Here is a 17,152-nt window from a genome sequence, read left to right as displayed (position 1 = left end):
TTCTCTTTTTTTGACTAAGACCTTGATAACAGAGACTTGGGTGACTGACATTTTAGGGGATTAGCGAGGGCATAGATGTTCGTGCACTAACCGGTTTCCCAGTGGTGCACAGGGAGGTCTGAAAAACCTGACCATGGAGGTATCACTCAGGTCATGAATCTCTTTGTGATGGAAATGAGGGCTCTGGTGTCCTGTGCCAATGTGGATGGGTGTTTGAAACAATACAGACTGTTGTCTTTATCTGGCTGATAAATTTCTGTGTGAGTCAATGCTATCCCTCAGTAGTCACACATCTGTAGATCATTCTTTTTGCTTGTGCAGTGTTGCAGGATTTTAATTCTGCCAAAGCCCTCAGGCACAACCAAGAACTACTCAGGAAAATGTCATTCCTTGATTTGCACAGAGACACAGAAATGGTACTCCCAGTCTGAGTCTTGCCTAAGAGCTTGGGAAAAGGTGTAGAGTGCAAGATAAAAAGTTTCAGGGTGTCATCAGAAAAGCAGGATAAAAATACTAGTGAACAGCTCCCCCGATTTACATTACGGTGGTAGAATGCACTAAGTAAGCATTTTGCTGTTTTGGATTTGCCATACAAATTTCACTTACCTTCTGCATAGGGTGAGGGTCTTCCTCTAGGTGTCTGCAAGGTCTGAGGGACTAACCTGACAAACCTTAATTAAACAGACCTTACTATGCACTCTGCAGAGGCTATCTTGAAGCCAACAGTAACTCACTCAGTATGTGAAAAACCTTATTTCCCCTTCAGGATGTGGTTAATTTGTTTTTCAAAACAAGGGGGGGGTAATTTTGCATGGTGTAGCTTAGTCATAAATGTTGACCACAGCATCCTGCCTGTTGCTTGTGAGAGAAAAATGAGTTGGGGAATGTGTGTGTTGGGATCTTTTTGACTAATAACCAAGTTGCTATGGAAACTATCGCTCCATCAAACCCCTATATATTATTTCCTGTTGGTCTCTTCCTAGAATCAACGAGTGGAAAAAACCAGAATGTTTTCTTCTCTTCTGATATGTGTATTTTCCTTCCTCATGTTCATATCAAGCTGTCTCTTAACTGATTTCTCCTTAGACGTGTCTTTTTTTGCTATGATGCAACATCTCTTGCTGGGGTCTCTTCAAAGTGATCTGAAAGACCAGACCTCATTCAAATCCCCTAAGTCTAAAATTCATGGCTCTACTGAAGCTTTTTAATGTGCCAGAGAGAATCTCCACTTCTCTGTACAAAGTCTAGAAAAGACAAATTCAGCCAACAGGAAATCTAGGTTATCAAAGCTGTATTTCTAATCTCACTGGTCATTAGGACAGTTGGATTTCAGCAATCTCTACCTCAAATTCAGAATTAAAAAACAGAACAAACCACAGCATTTTGACTTAGTAAAACTTTATTTTGGTCACTACTGCAGTAATCTAAAATGCATGTGCCATACGCTTTGCAGAAGAAATACAGGTTTAACAAAGAAATGTTTTTATGGTTGAACATTATCTGGTTGAATTGAATCATTTCAGATCTAACATAGGTCTTCTCATCTACAATAGAAAATTATTGTTATTAAAGCTATCTAAAAAAAACATTAAAGCTATAAATAGCATCTATGGTGCCTGAAGTGTCTCAGCAGTAGTACATCAATCCAGACAGTAATGCAACATGCCTGTAAAAGGTGTTCTAAACAGGTCATATATCTACAGTGAGGACTGGATTTTTCAAGACTGCTGAAGCAGGTTGGATGCTTCTATGCAAAGGCTAGAAGAGTGGGGAGATTAATCTCTACTTTTCCTCTTATGAGGAAAAATACAGTCTCCTCCATTCACAGAGAAAAAGAAATAGCAAAAGAAGTTACAACTCTTCAAATAAACTAGCTAGGCAGGATTCAACAATATAAAACGTCTTAAGGGGAAGGTGCTGTGTTATATTCTGGATGGTTACTGTCAGCAGATATGACATCGGCTGTTCAACCCATTGTGCTGCTGGTACACGCTCTCTCCTGCTGTTCTTCAGATCGCTGTTGTCTTGCTTCCCCACTGCCTGGAAGAGCAAATGTGTTTTAAACTATATTTAATGCAACTGGGCCTACGTGCCACTGTTTGATAGATGTCAGGTCAAGACAGGTAGACTCACAAAACTTAGGCTGGACTATCTTTTGTGCCTCTTTGGATAACTTAATTTAAAAATCCTCCCCCCTCCTCTCTTTTCTCCCACTACTTCACATGTTTGTGTTTTGGGAGCCTTGCTTTTGACTCCTTATTTGTCTTGATTTTTCTCTAGGCTTTGTGCTCTGCTACTTGAAATAGTCAATGAGATATCTCTTAGGCACTTCTGGTAATCCCTGAGTTGCTCTGGCAAAGCAAGTTTCCTGCAAAGAAAATCTAGGGACCAGCCACCAAGAACTGAGCTTTGGATAGAGAAAGGGGCTGTTTTCTTTGTGACTTGGGAGGGAGGGAGGGCGGTTTTTTAGTTGTTTTTTGGGGTTGGTTTGTTTGGGGGTTTTTTGTGGTTGGCATTTTTTTCCCCAGAAACCTGCAAGAGTTATTTAAAGGAAACAGGAGCAAATGAACAGGTATCGTTGCTTGTGGAGTTAGAGGAGTACACAGACAGGCAGTCTTTCCTGGCATGTGCTTCTAGTATTGCTACACATCAAGCTATGTGCTTCCTTACCTCAGAAAAGAAACAACTTGATACTCATGAGCGTATTGAAGGCGATACTTTTTGCCAGCAGGACTCTCAAACCCAACACAGCCATAGACAACATGTTCGCTTTCTCCACGTTGGTATCTGCTTAGTGATAGAGAAAAGATGGCAGAGGTCATGGTCTAGATTTGGATATTGTGATATTGGCAGAAAGCGGAAAAAACCACAGGTAATAGTTTCAGGGAAAGAAACAACAGCAAAGGAAAAGATGATAGGGAAACATGGCAACAACAGGGAAGGAGAATATCTGTCTAGTTTGGATTTTGCTTCCTGTTGCTTATCTGTTACTAAACCAGCTACCTTGAAAAAGCAGGCTGTGTTTGATGAATATGTTGTATTCTGATTCCTCTACCCCTGAGAAAACACATTTCTATGCATTTCTCCCCAACACAGTAATGTAACTTCATAATCTATTTAGGCAACTAACCTTGTTCAGAGGTGTCTGTGGTGTTGCAAACCTTCCGTGTTACTGGTTCTTCAGGCTCCTTTTCTGTAGCATGATAAAGCAAATGCATTATAAACTATATCCAAATTTTAAAAGTGATTAAACAAAATGTTCATATGACCTTTGCCATAGGAACACGTGTGCAGTACGGTCTGAGGCTCAGATAACCGGTCACTAATTCTAACATTAATTTGAGGAGAAGATTTCTCCACGAAATTGCAGGAAACAAAAGAATTACTGAGTTGTTTCATTTTTGCTATTTGAATGAGCTTCATGATGACAAAAACAATCCCCCAAAATATAAGTGGTTTAGGAAAAAAACCAACCACACCACCACTTTAACTTTTTGTTGGTTTTAGAAAGGCTATTTCAGGCTGTGCTCTAAGACATTTGCTGCTATGTGGTGAAGTATTTAGCCATAGGTAAATGTGCATTTTAAAAAAGATTGTGTTGTCTTTTCCCACAAAAAAAGTAACTCCAAGTTGTTAAACAGTTAAGATTATTTATTTTAGATGCTTTTAAACATCTTTCAGCTCTACCTGCTTAAGTACCAGATGTCTTTCCCATTTTTGCTGGTTACCCAAGGCAATGCTCAATAGCAGGTGAAATAGCAAGCACTAGAAGACACTGCCTCCAGAAATAAGTTGCAGTTGTACCACAAAATTGTACCTGGCAAAGATGCGTTGACTGTAGTAGTGATGCCGTTGAATTGGGCCGTGCAGGTCACCTCTGTGTCCTTTGTCACATTGACCACCTTAATAGTATCATATAACCCCACTGATGTCAAAATGGGTGTGCTCTGTTCATATACAACCGCATTAGAGGGCATCTCCAAGCTGATGGTCTTTGTATTGACATTCCTTGCCAAACAAGCTGCTTTCCCAAAGCTGCCATCTCCTTCCAGATTCTTTGATTTCATCACAATGACTTGTGGGTTAGAACTTTTTTGAATGTCTGTAAAAAAAAGCATTGTTTGGGCATGATTTGATTTTATTGCAAGCTTGCCTGAGTGCTAAGTCACCTGGAATTCATATATACTCCAGCTGTGACTAATTCCTAGCATCATCAATGACTAATTGCCTTTTTTGTCATTATTTCTTACTGCTGCTTCCAAAAGATCAGATCAAAGGCAGAAAGGGTGTATGAGAGTATTTTTTTATAAGTGCTTTAATTCCACAGGATTCTAAGTTTCCTTTTGTCAAAGCTCGTCCCTATATGTGAGTTCTTTATTTTGTAAATAAGAGACCTGCAAATGAGAGGAGAACTTTTATGTATGCCACTCCAAAAGTCAAATCATTCTGCTTTCTCAACAATTTAATTCCTAAAAATAACACTTCTATCAAGGACTGTCTTACATATTCATGAGGCATGAAGGAATAACTGTTTTTCCTTTACTCTCCCTCCCCTCCCCCAAATCTTCTTCTGATGTGGCTAAAAAGGTCTAACCATTGCAAGAACGGTAGGGCAAAGAGAAGACAGTGTTGCTTCACTGTTGTGCGAGGTCACTCCAACAAATTACATCAGTTGCAGAAATTAAGTACTGCTGCTGGAGTGAGGGCAAGGTTGATCTTTTCAATAACAAATGCTCAGACGTAAGATGAATTTTTGTCTCTAAGATAGGAGAGTAGGAGAGAAGCAATCAGAAGGCCATGAATTGCATATCTCCACTTCTCCAGGAGTTTCTGATAAGGTCAAGAACTTTAAATTGTGAGGGAGGTCTTCCCCACTAGTCATTGCACATGGTATAAGACTTTCCAACCCAGTCTGGAGACAATGAAAAGAGAACAGCATTGGTACTTGGTTCGACAAAAATTCTTGTGCCTATTCCAAAATTGTGACCTTTCTCATCCATGTGCTGTACCATATTGTTAGTCCCACAACTCCCCAGGCAGTTAGAAGTATAATGCCGGATTTGTATAATAAACTGATTTGAAGGGAAGAACACCCCAAGGCCTATGAACTTTTGATGTCCATGGACAACTCTTCTCACAATCTTCCCTCGACTACTGTAATAACCTTCAGTGATAGTCCTTCAGTGTTAATATACCAACAAACATTGACACATGAAAAACGTGCCCTAGAACTGGAGTTTTGAAAGAACCTAAAAGATGCTGACAAGTATTCACAGGATTTGGGATCCTTGCTCTCTCATGCATCTTTCAGAAGAGTTACTCTGAAACTTTTAGCTATATTTTTTTTTCAGTTTTGAAAGAATTTCAGAGTTGAATTCCCAATTCTAAGCAACATACATAAATGACAAAGGCTTGAGAACTGCAAAAGCCTGAATTTCAACTGTATAGCAGCAGCCCTCTTTGTGAATTTCTTATAAGACTTACAAGTAATGAAATAAGATTGCTTAAACTTGAAGGGGATGTCTTTCAAGGAAACAGTTGGTCTCAAAATAATTTAGTAGCCAACAAATCATTATGATATCATGATTTCTTTAAAAATAAAATATCTTTGCCCTCAGGTCATAGGTGAAGAAACTGGGGTGATTCCACATACCAGTATCAGGACAAGATTAGTAACATGAATTAACATAAAAACATGAAACTGAAGGGAATCATTTAGCATGCATCCTTGCCAAAAAGAGCTCAGCTTACGAAATGCTATGAGACATATCAAAAAAGATTTACATGTCCAATTTGACAGGAGCATCCTGATGGGTCTCTTTGCTAAAGAGAGCTGCATTAGGCTTTGAATTTTGCATGGCATCTGCCTTGCAGTCTGGTCAAGAGATCCCTCAGGTCTAACATTTTGTTCATCACAGGGTATTTTTTCAAGGTTTGATCAAGGGGCTCTGATTTTACTCTCTTTCCCCACCATCCATACCCCAATACTGAGGGACTGAAGTGGAAGTCAAGTAGTACTCTGTCATAACTTCATGGGTTGGGTCTACTAATAAAACAAGCACAACTCCATGGTTGTCAACACCTTCAGCAAACAGATACCAAACAGGAATCAAACATTCATTGACTTCATTTGACCTGTTCAGTTTAACCCAAACTCTGAACAATTTAGTGACATTAAACTAGTACAGAAATATTGCATAAGATTCTATTTAATGCTTTTGTACATTATACTTCCCTCCTGTCAGTGCTGTCTTTGTAACTCTGACAGAATAGACAGTCTTAGAAACTTAAATGTCAACCTCCACAGAAAATTTATTTCCCTTTAGACTGTCCAAGCATGACTCTAAAACCTAGCAATTACTATGAAAATTATTAAGATGCCTGAGTAAGTGGATAGATGTTAGGTCCCAAAGAAATTTAGCATATAGCAGACAGGACTTGTCCTTGTGGAGCCTAGATTCTTTGGCAACTCCTGGGAAGTGGGATCAGCATGGTTTTTATACTTAAATTGCCTAATTACATATAAAAATGTTATACATAGAAAGCCTGAAGTCTAATTAGTGACATTAAAGCATGGGGGAGTGGCTGCCTGAATTTTAGGAGGAAGAAAAGGAGAAAAAGTGAAAATCCAAGGAATAACAACTCAGAAAAGATTAATGCATAAAGAATACCTACTTGGCACCACAGTCAGTTGAGTCCCCTTGCCAAAGACAAAACCAACAGTAACACACAGTTAAAACATGTAAATCAAAAAGGGCTCATTTTGCTATTCTTTCTACATACATTTCCTTTCCAGGTGCTGTAACATGGTTTTGCCACAGCCTGTTAGTCCTGTGCATTCATTGTTATCTGAGAAGATCTTTAAAGGCTTTTCATGTTTTCTGATCTCCAGTATTTTCAAACAGCCAGCATACTAGCAAGCTGCTTCGCTGGCATAACTCACTGGGTAAGATCTTCAGCAAGAACAAATGTACACAGTGCAACTGTAGTTAATAAAGAAGAATTATTTCTTTATCAGACCCCAGAAGCCTCAACTGAGTCCCACTATTTTGCATTACCTAAAAATACAGCCATGAATTTCTACCACTGCTTGCTTTTGAGAGGGATTTGTATATTACATTCTGGCAGTGGCATTTTATTAGCACAAAAAGTTGTGCTTCTTTTCCCTTTAATCTTACAAAGTCATGGGAAGAGCTATATATTCCATAATGTTATAGGCCTTAGTATTCTTAATGAAAGTTTTATCTAGAATAAACCAAACCAAACCAAACCCCTTATCTGTCTTTAACTGAGCCCTCAAGAGAATATGCTTTGAATATCTTATAGTGACTGCTAATGCATATTTTTCTATGTGATTTTCATCTTGGGGATTCTCAAAAGATTTGGGTAATAAAGTATGTCTGTTCTTAGCATCCTAAAATGCATATTAGTATCTCCCAAAGAAATCCAAACAACAAAAGGGTCAGGTTGCTCAATTTCTGGCAATTTTGGCTTCAACTTATTATTTCAACAGACACTGCCTGATTTAGATGCTTAAAGCCTATTACCGTGAAACATAATCCTAAAGTCTTTGTGCAGCTTTGAAAATGTCATACTATCCTTAGCTAGAAAAAGACAAATCATTGAACAGCATGGAAACTTCATGCAACTGAAGTTTCATGTACTTTTGCATCAGGATATCAGAGAGGATACATAGGCAGGAAAAGCAGGGAAAGAATGATTTAAAGCATTTCAGGGTAGAGGAGAAGGCAAGGCTAATACCTTTTTTTTGTGAAATTAATTGTTCTCTAACCCAAGTTGTGGGAAACTGAGGGAAGATGTTTTAGAAATTTCAGTAATGTACTGTAAAAGTTTCCTTAAACCAAGAATACCTTGTTGCAGTCAATAAGCCCACATGCTACCTTCAGCTGATGAGAAGAAACAAGTATTTTCTTGTCAGCAAAAGAACCAACAAACTAAACTTTTTTAAAAGACATAAAAAACCCTTTATGTGAGAAACAAGAGTATCATACCAGCATTTCTGTAAAGGTCTGAAATGGCAATACCATTGCTCAGTCTTACACCTGCCAGCTCTTAGACTGTGTTTTGTTGGTTGCTTTTTTCTTGCCAGATTCTACTATTCTCTATGGGATATTTTACCTCTTCTTTTTTTTTTTTTTGACAAATATCATCTTCAAATCAATGTAGACTGATGTTAAAATAATGGAATACGGCAGTCTCTTCTGGTCCTACATTTACAACTGAGGATTTGCTGGTTGGAAAGAACAGATCTTTCTTCAGAATGGTAAATTTGTATTCCTTTGCCCCTTTGGAATTGGAATTGGACTTAAATTGTTCCAAAATATACATTTATTCCCATGTAAGTTATCCTACAGACCCGGACAGATATTAGGCAGCACTGAAGGGAGCCCCGTGCCCTTCTGAAATGAGAGCAGGATGGTTTAGGTATGTAAAATTACATGGGACACTTTTTCAGCACTTTAAAGACATGCAGACCTCTGAAAGCATCATAACAACTCTAAAGGTATGCACCTGGATGTTTAGGATAACAAAGATCAACCTAACAAACTCCCCCGCTACCCCAACATTCACACTCCCACAGAAAAGCTTGGGGTGACAGCGACCTTTTTTTTGTACATCATGAAGTTCCAAATAAAGATAGGAAGGACTAAGGCTTGTTATAATCCCTACTCACCATATCTGCATTTTCAAAGCCTAGGCAACTTGGTAGCCAGTTTTCATTCATTTTAAGCGGTCTTGGATATGATGCAGTTGTGAAAATTTAAGCCCAAGGACATTTAACCTCCTTCCTCCTCTGTCTCCATGCCAGTGGAATTATTTACCTGGTGACACTATGAGTGTGGCGCCAGTGTCAAAAACTAACTTCTCATACCAGAGAGCTAAAGATCTGTCACAAAACTTCTCTCCACTGTCAGCTCTTCACTAAGATGTATGTTCCTGCTCAAAATGAGGCAGTGAAAAGCCACTGGAGGATAGGACACTTCACAGTAAATTTGGACCAGCGTGCTAACCAGACTGAGAATAAATTATAATGTGCTAAACTTAAGTAGTGCACACCAGGTGTTTGGGGATCATGGCATAATGGTGATATACAGAGGTAGCCCAGTTGTTCCTGTGAAGCCTTCCTAAGTGGATACAAGCTGAGGATTCAGCTTGAAACCCTGGCCAGAGAGAGTGCACTCTAGGGATTATTGCAGCAGAAAATTCTTGCAGTGAACCCAAACCATTAGATTACTTTGTCCTCCCCCACCTTAATTTTAACATAAGTTTTAGAAATAAAATAATGGTACTTACTTGGTTCGACTGTGAGAGTGGTCCCACTTCCAAATGCAAGCTTATCAGTGCTCACACTGTTAATACTTATTCCAATAAGTAACTCTTTGCTCATGGTATTCAAAAGGGTTGTAAAAACCGGAGATGAAAAGCCAGATATTTTTCCTAATTATTCACATGTGCAACTCCATGAGGGTATCCAGAGCCACATTGTTTTCCAAAACTGGAAAGTGAAAAACAATAATTGAATAGTTCAATGATTTCAGATAGCTTGACTGAGTACAGAATTCCCAAGTTATCCCTTTCTTCCATCTTTTAGAAACCTTGTGAGCTCTACATGTCCAGGATAAATAGAAGTACAAAAATAATGTTGTCTTTATCTCCTTAATCATTTCAGCCACCCATCTCCTTTCTTCCTTGAAATATATTGCCTTTTTTCCTTCTTTGGGTTTTTGTACAGGGCCATATGTTGTTTATATCATTGTGGTCCTCCAGTCAGCTCCACAGTGATATATTTCATTACAAAAACTGTCTCTTCCTTCTTTTTCACTACACAGAATTTTGGCTTATACAGGCAGTCACATGATTTCTCCAGTGGTTTCTGACCCAACATACCACATGAAGAAACATGATATGGTTTTCAATGAACAGTCTAAAATAATAACAAAAAGGTTGAATTATAAGTGAAAACTTCGGGATTACATCACACCTCTGAAAAGTGTCATGGAATTAAGCTGGAAAGAAAGCAGGAAAAAAATATCAGTACTTTTAGTGCTATCTCAAAGCATTTATGAAAATTATTCTGGGCTGCAGGAAGCTGTCTACTTTTTCACCTTGAATTTGGTTTCAGTGCTCAGGAGAATGAGGAATGTGCCTCATCTGGGCTCTTAGAGTTGGTGTCTGAGGGTCATCTGGTGCCTTAGAAAGTCTTTATGCTGTTTTAAGTAAGATGAGAAAGTAAGCAAAATGATTGTTCTTTGTTAGGTAGAGGCACTGTACCTATGGAAGTGGCTACTAAAGAGTAAAAGAGTTGTTGCAGATTGATCAAATCCTTCATGATAATCAATTTCTGCATCATTAGCCCTATCTGGACCTTGACAGCAAGAGACAGACTCAGTCCCTGAGACTCTGCAGCTTCAAGAGCCCACTCCTCCCTTTTCTAACAAAGGAGAGGCAAGCTGAATCTATGCCCATCAGGATGGGAAATGGAGGTTCTCATGAAGACAAAGGCTGGGAGCTTGTGACTTCTGGCACCAAGAGGAAGGCTCTTGCTTCCCCTGAAGATTTGCTACCACAGAACAGATTCAGTGCTGTCATAGCAAATCAGGAGCTGGGATCTTTGTCATACAAGGTGTCTGAGCCCATTGACCATGAGCAGGAGCACCAGAAAAAGTGGTGAGTGTTAGTAATGGAAGGCTCCCTGCTGCAAGGAACAGAAGCCTCCTCTGACAGCTGGACCTGTGACCTAGGGAGGTTTACTCCTTGCCATGGACTTGGATTGGGGACATTGTTAAAAGACTTGCAAAACTCATTACACCTACTATTACCCCCCTGGTGGTCTTCCATGTGGGTATTAATGATACTGCCAGAGGAGTCCTGGAAAGTAGCAAGCAGGCTCTGGGAATGATGGTCAAGGGCACATGGGCCCAAGTGGGTTTCGATTTGATCCTGCTGGTGAGTGGAAGGGTGGTGAGGAGGAGTGGCTGGATCCTGCTGGTCAACAGTTGGTTGCACAGCTGGCATTGGCAAAAGGGACTTGGTTTCTATGACCATGGGACCCTTTTTGAGGATTGAGGACTGTTTGGAAGAGATGGGATCCACCTGACTAAATGAGACAAAAACATCATTGCCAACAGGCTGGCCAACCTGATAAGAAGAGCTTTAAACTAGGAACAACAGTGGAGGAAGAGGATGATTAATAATCAAGTGAGAAAGTGGTGGGAAGGATTGGTACAAAACATATGAGGACTGATATGAACAGGACAGACTTCATAATTTTAAAAAAAGGGCTGAAAGGGGTGCACTTCAAGTGTGTGTACATAAATAAGGAAGTATCTATGGGCAAAAAGAAAGCCCTCGTACAGTTTCTGGGAAATTAGCATGGCTGGGTGCCCCTTTAAAGCGCCTGTGCACAAATACATGCAGTATGGGGAATAAACAAGAGAAATTAGAGCTCTGCTAGTAGCTGCAGAGCTATGATCTCATTGACAACATAGAGGCATGGTGGGATAGCTCACATGACCCAAGAACTGAAATGCATGGTGAACTGCAGGTTAGCATACATTGCCTAGGTTCCTCTCCAACATGGCTCAGTTTTTCCTCTGCAGCCTGGTTGCAGAGCTATGGAATCATGGACATCCACTGGGGTAGCTTACAGAAGTACTGTAGTGGATGAAGCCAGGCTGATCAGAAAAGACATGCTGGGAAGGCAAGGAGGGGGGATTGCCCTTTCTGTGAGAGAACAGCTGGAATACATGCTTTGGGATGTGCGATGAGCCAGCTGATAGCATATGAGTCAGGATTAGAGGGCAGACCAGCATGGGTGACACTGTGGTGGGTGGCTAGTACAGATCACCTGATCAGGAAAAAGTAGACAAAGTCTTCTTCAGACAATTGGAAGAAGCCTCTTGTTCGCTGGCCCTGGTCCTCATGGGGTACTTGAACCATGTCAAATGTCTGTTGGCAGGACAGCACAGCAGGGCACAAGCAATCAAGCAGTTTTCTGGAGTGTACTGATGAAAACTCCCTGACACAAATGGCTGATAAGCGGGACCTTCTACTGGCAAATGAGGAAGAACTGGTGTTGGATGTGAAGGTGAGGAGCAGCCTTGACTGCCATGATCATGCAGTATTTGAGCTCTGGATCCAGAGAGGAAGGAGCAATGCAAAAAGCAGGACTGGAGCCCTAGACCTCAGGAGAGCAGAATTTGGGCTCTTCAGGGATCTGCTTGGAAGAATCCCATGGGTCATGGTCCTGCACAGAGGAGGAGTCTAGGAGAGCTGCTTGATTTTCAGACATCACCTCCTTCAAGGTCAAGAACGGTTCATCCTGACAAAGCAGTAAGTCAGGAAAAGGTGGCAGAAGGCCAAAATGATGAACAAGGGGCTCCTGAATAAACTCATAAATGGTTAATACAAAGGAACCACATGTGATTCAAAGTCTTTGCTCTGATGTCTAGTAGCTGGGACATTACTGGTGGGAAGTATCCTTTCTAGTCTCCTGTTCGTGTTCTTCACGCATCTGCTTCTGGTCACTGTTGGATATGAAGTTAAAAGGATCTTTGTTCTTACCAAAAAAGTGGGAACAAATCTTACCTCCTCTGTGCTTTGAGACAAAGAGAACATAATGCTAAGCTTAAATGGAAACATCTAAATACAGTAGGTTAATCCTGATTTGCTCAACTTGAGCTGACAATCAGAAGTCTAAAATTATGTGCTTGCAAGATCCAAGATCTGATGGTGAATGTTGAGGAAACTGGTCTTGCATAGGAAGGTCTTTTGGCTGTCTGAGTCATTCTGGGAATCAAATTTGTGTATGTGCATAGAGTTGTCTGAGGAAAAAGAGACTATTCAGGGCACCATGTTTCTACCTTCAAGAGAAGTCAGTAAGACAATTTTTGTATAGTGGTTCAGTCTTTTTCAGTCACTGTGGTACGTAGTCCCCACAGTGGTAGGCAGTTCTACAAAAACGTTTGCTTTTTTCAGTGCCAGATGATATCTCCTGTTTCATGTCCTTTGAAGAGCTGGATTTTGTTTTCCTATACACTGTTCCACTTCTGAACAATCTAATACTGTTCCAGAGAGGTTGCTGTACACTGAAAATAACATTATAAGCATTGCTTTTTTTGGCAGATAGGGTTGTATTAATCTCTCACTAAAATATTGCCCATACTTGTCAAAAAGAAATATTGTTCCTTTTGAGTTGTTAGAGCTGTTCTCACTTAAAGGACCCAATTACTGGTTTGTCTTTTGACCAACATCAAGAGAGTTAGGGTGAAATATTTTAAAGAATATCTGGGGACCAGCTGCCCGAGTCTTACTAATTTTCAATTTAGTTTCATTCTACATTTCCTAACTGTTTCTGGACCTTCAAGTATTTATGTTCTCAAAGCCTATTTTCATGCCAAATAAAAAAAAAAATCAGTCCATGTTTATGAATTGTTCAAAAGTTATTTTGGTTTAGCTGATGGTGGCTTAATGGACTCTGTTTGCCTTGATGTGCTGAAGTTGCTTATTTACTCTGGTATTTGATTTTTAATATTCCTTGTTTGAGTGTTGTTTTTATAAGCATGTTGGGAGTTTCTTCCTGATTATATGCACCATTTTTCTCTCAGTTTCTGTGATCTTGTGAACTAGATTATTTGACCACTGAGTTGGCTACGCTTTGGACTTTTGATTTATTTATATGTGCCTTTAGCTGAGTTTGAAGGTGGAGAACATATAGTTGAACATATAGTTATGGTTTACTGAAGTTGCCTTTTAATTTGATTTTTATCTTACTTTAATGATTTTGATTAATGGTTCACTGGAATTGTGGAGCAGTTTCTGAATCCTCAAACTCAGTTCTAGAACACAAAAGGAAACAGCATTATTTCATCCTGTTCACAAATCTGCATGGTTCCATGCTGTATTACTCAGTATGTTTATTTGCGTTATTGTTGTTATCAAGTACAAAGGTGTATTTCTGATTTTTAATCACTGTTTGTAGTACCAGTGCTGCTATATTTTCCATTGTTAACATGGGCATGTTCATCTGCTGTTCCTTTTATTGTGTCAAATTGTTTTCTCCTCCTTATTGCCTCACTCCTCCAGGAAAGTTATCAAATTGTCTGATGTGATACTTTCAGTCTCTTGAACTGTTGGCAGGGCAAAGAGAACAATCTCTAAATACCTCCTGTGACAGGCCTGGGTACATACAGGTGTCTCTCCCACACCCTCCACTTGCGGCCAAATCTTCCCAGAGCAGTGAGACCGCACCCTGCTTGGCACTGAGTTAGATGCAGTTAAACAGTCTTTTTCCATTTGGGTGGCCACAGAAACACACCTGTCTTCACAGCCTCCAGCAAGCCACATGCTTGGATTTGTTCTGTTTAAAAGTTGAGTTCCGTCTTTGTTTTTTTCTCTGTCCTGGTGCATCCTCCTCCAAAAAATTGCAGGAGGCGCTCCAATACTGCCAGAGATATGTTAGAGAGAATGTTTAGGCTGTGTTCCACAAGACTGAAGACCTCTCCTTGAGTTCTGCTTCAGAGGAAATCAGAAGAGAGGGAGCCCTGCTTTCCTCCAGAAAAGTGTCCTAGGCAGATGAAGACACATTTTGGAGGGGACCTAGCCGGTGTTTTGTGCATGCATGGTTGTTTGAATTCCTTCTGCCCTTGCTGAAAGGTCTACCCTGCTTCTTTCCAGAAGAAACTATCCTGGCCCTTCCAGTGTCATCATTCTTGACCCCCCCAAAATCCCCATTTGTATTTTAACACAATTTCCTTTTTTTGGGAACAGCTCACTCTGAGTCTAGCTCCCAGCATGTCCACCTGATTTCATCACACATTTGTAAGAGGCTCTGTCCATGGCTTTTATTGGCAAGGAGAGCTGGATCTGCGATACATCTGTCAAGATGGTGACTTTTCTCTTAAAGGATGCAGTGGGCATTATATTCTTCTGTGGACAGAACCATCCCATTCAACCATTCTTCCAAGACAGAAATGTTACTGGTCATGGATTCCCTGGAGACACTATAGGTGATCTTAGGAAACTAGATATTTAAGACCAAACAGTAAGTCACAACCTTCACCATGGAGAGGACAGCTAAAAGCAGTGCTTTAAAAAGAGATCTATAATATCTGCTTGGCGAAGTCCCTGAGCTGCTGACACCTACAAGAAAGGAGGGTGGTAACAGAAGAAATAAAGTAGCATTTGCTTTGTATTTATAGTCTTTGCAAGACATCTGACATTGGCCTGACAGGCAGTCTGCTGTGTTGAATGGCTCTTAGATTAATCCACTGCAGCAATTCTTCCATAGAACCAAATATGGTAATCAGGGCAAAGTTTGGGGATAACTGACCTCCCACATATCTGTATCTCTTGTATAGGATGCCTAGGGCAATGTGTGCATGTACATAAGCATATGGATGCATTTCCATATGGAGACATATGCAAATGCACTTGCATGAAAACTACACTTTCAAATAAAGAGATGGTCAGTCCTCAGAATAAGAAAATGTGTGTTTATTCACATGAAGCCAAAGCCAGGAGTGCAAAGAAGAAATTTTTCAACATGTCCTGGGAAGAATCAGGTTTGCAGTGCAGTTCCCCTCTGTGCAGTGCCACTCTTCTCAGATACCATTGATTGACTATTGTTATGTGCTGCTGCAACATTACTCTGAGACTCCCTGAACAATATGAGGTATCCAAATGCAATTGGGTTCTGCCTTTCCATGTTAAAATTTTAGTTCCTTCAATGCTCATTGTGCTTATTCCAAAATAAAAAACACTCTTTCTCTATCTCTTTCTGCCTGTGGGAGAGACTGAGAGGGAAGGAAGAAGATATCAGCATGTTCGTGGCTTTTGTGTGTGCTTGAGAAAGAGTCTGCTGCTGCTGCTGCAGCACCGTTGTGCTGCTTTCCAGGAAAGTGAGACCAGACTAGTCTTGAGAAGTCTAGCAAGAGCCTTGACTTGCAGCCAACCACAAAAGACCTAGCTGAATTTAACCAGCCTCCTTCCAGTTCTGCCCAGGCCCTGTCTGTTTTTCAAGCACTGTGGCCTTTTCCAGCTCTCTGGTGCTGCAGAAATAGGTGGTCATGTCTGCAACTGGTGGTGAGAGCACTTCCAGTGACAGCTGGTTCCTGGAGGGATTTGAAGAGATGGTGACTCAGGTCTGGAAGGATGAAGCAATGTGCTGGAGTCCCGTGAAAGGATACTGCAACACTATATGCTGCTGGGAGTCTGCCGGATCCAGTCCCAAGTGTAGTTGCTGTCAGTGATGGGTACACCAGAGATGTGGCACGTAAACATGAGAGACTCTGAGACCTTCCCTACTGTGGCCTCTCTCTGCACCTGAGAAAGGGCACCTGCAACCCCAGGAGACACAGGTGAACAGGCAGGAACAGCTCAAGCAATTGCTTAATCTACTCTACCACTTCCCTGGGCTTCTGCTTGTGATCTCTAGGATTCATCAGCTGCAAACACAGATGCTCACAAGCTCTTGCTCCTGTTATAGTCTCAGATTTGGGAGACAAGCATGCAAAAAGAAACCAACAACTCAGAACCTGACCATGGGAAAAGGAAGACAGACTGGCTGGAAAGTAGCTTTGCTTTGAATGCAGAGTCATAGACCCCTCCTCTGTCCAGGACCATAACCCATGGGATTCTTCCAAGCAGAACCCTGATGAGCACAAATTCTGCTCTCCTGAAGTCCAGGGGTTCTGTCCCACCGGCATGCATTTGGCATGGTTCAAGTAACCCCATGAGGACCTGGGCCAGTGAACGTGAGGCTTCTTCCAATTGTCTGAAGAAGACTTTGTCTACTTTTTCCTGATCAGGTGATCTGTACTAGCCACCCACCACAGTGTCACCCATGCTGGTCTGCCCTCTAATCCTGACCCTTACGCTATCAGCTGGCTCATCGTACATCTCAAAGCAGAGCTCCATGAATTCCAGCTGTTCTCTCACAGAAAGGGCAATTCCCCTTCCTCACCTTCCCAGCCTGTGTTTCCTAAACAGCCTGGGTTCCTCCACTACTGTATTTCTGTAAGCTACCCCACCACATCGCCATGATCCCATAGCTCTGCAACCAGGCCACAGAGGAAAAACTGAGCCATGTTGGAGAGGAACCCAGGCAATGTGCACTAACCTGCAGTTCACC

At 40.9% G+C, this 17,152-nt stretch overlaps 1 protein-coding gene and 1 gene segment (V, D, J or C); both read right to left on the bottom strand.

The window, feature by feature from the left end:
* LOC104314821 (M1-specific T cell receptor alpha chain-like) overlaps nucleotides 1-17,152 on the bottom strand; it is a 104,075-nt gene that overhangs the window by 64,415 nt on the left and 22,508 nt on the right. The window lies entirely within an intron of this gene.
* On the bottom strand, nucleotides 1,382-9,439 carry LOC104323788 (T cell receptor delta constant-like). The segment is given in 5 exon segments: nucleotides 1,382-2,040; nucleotides 2,671-2,790; nucleotides 3,131-3,193; nucleotides 3,818-4,102; nucleotides 9,316-9,439. Coding segments are annotated over 4 exon segments (561 nt in total).

This window comes from Haliaeetus albicilla, chromosome 7 (assembly GCF_947461875.1).
Source record: "Haliaeetus albicilla chromosome 7, bHalAlb1.1, whole genome shotgun sequence".
Classification (NCBI taxonomy): Eukaryota; Metazoa; Chordata; class Aves; order Accipitriformes; family Accipitridae; genus Haliaeetus; species Haliaeetus albicilla.
Note: the sequence above shows the minus strand (reverse complement) of the source record. Positions and strands in the feature narration are given on the sequence as shown.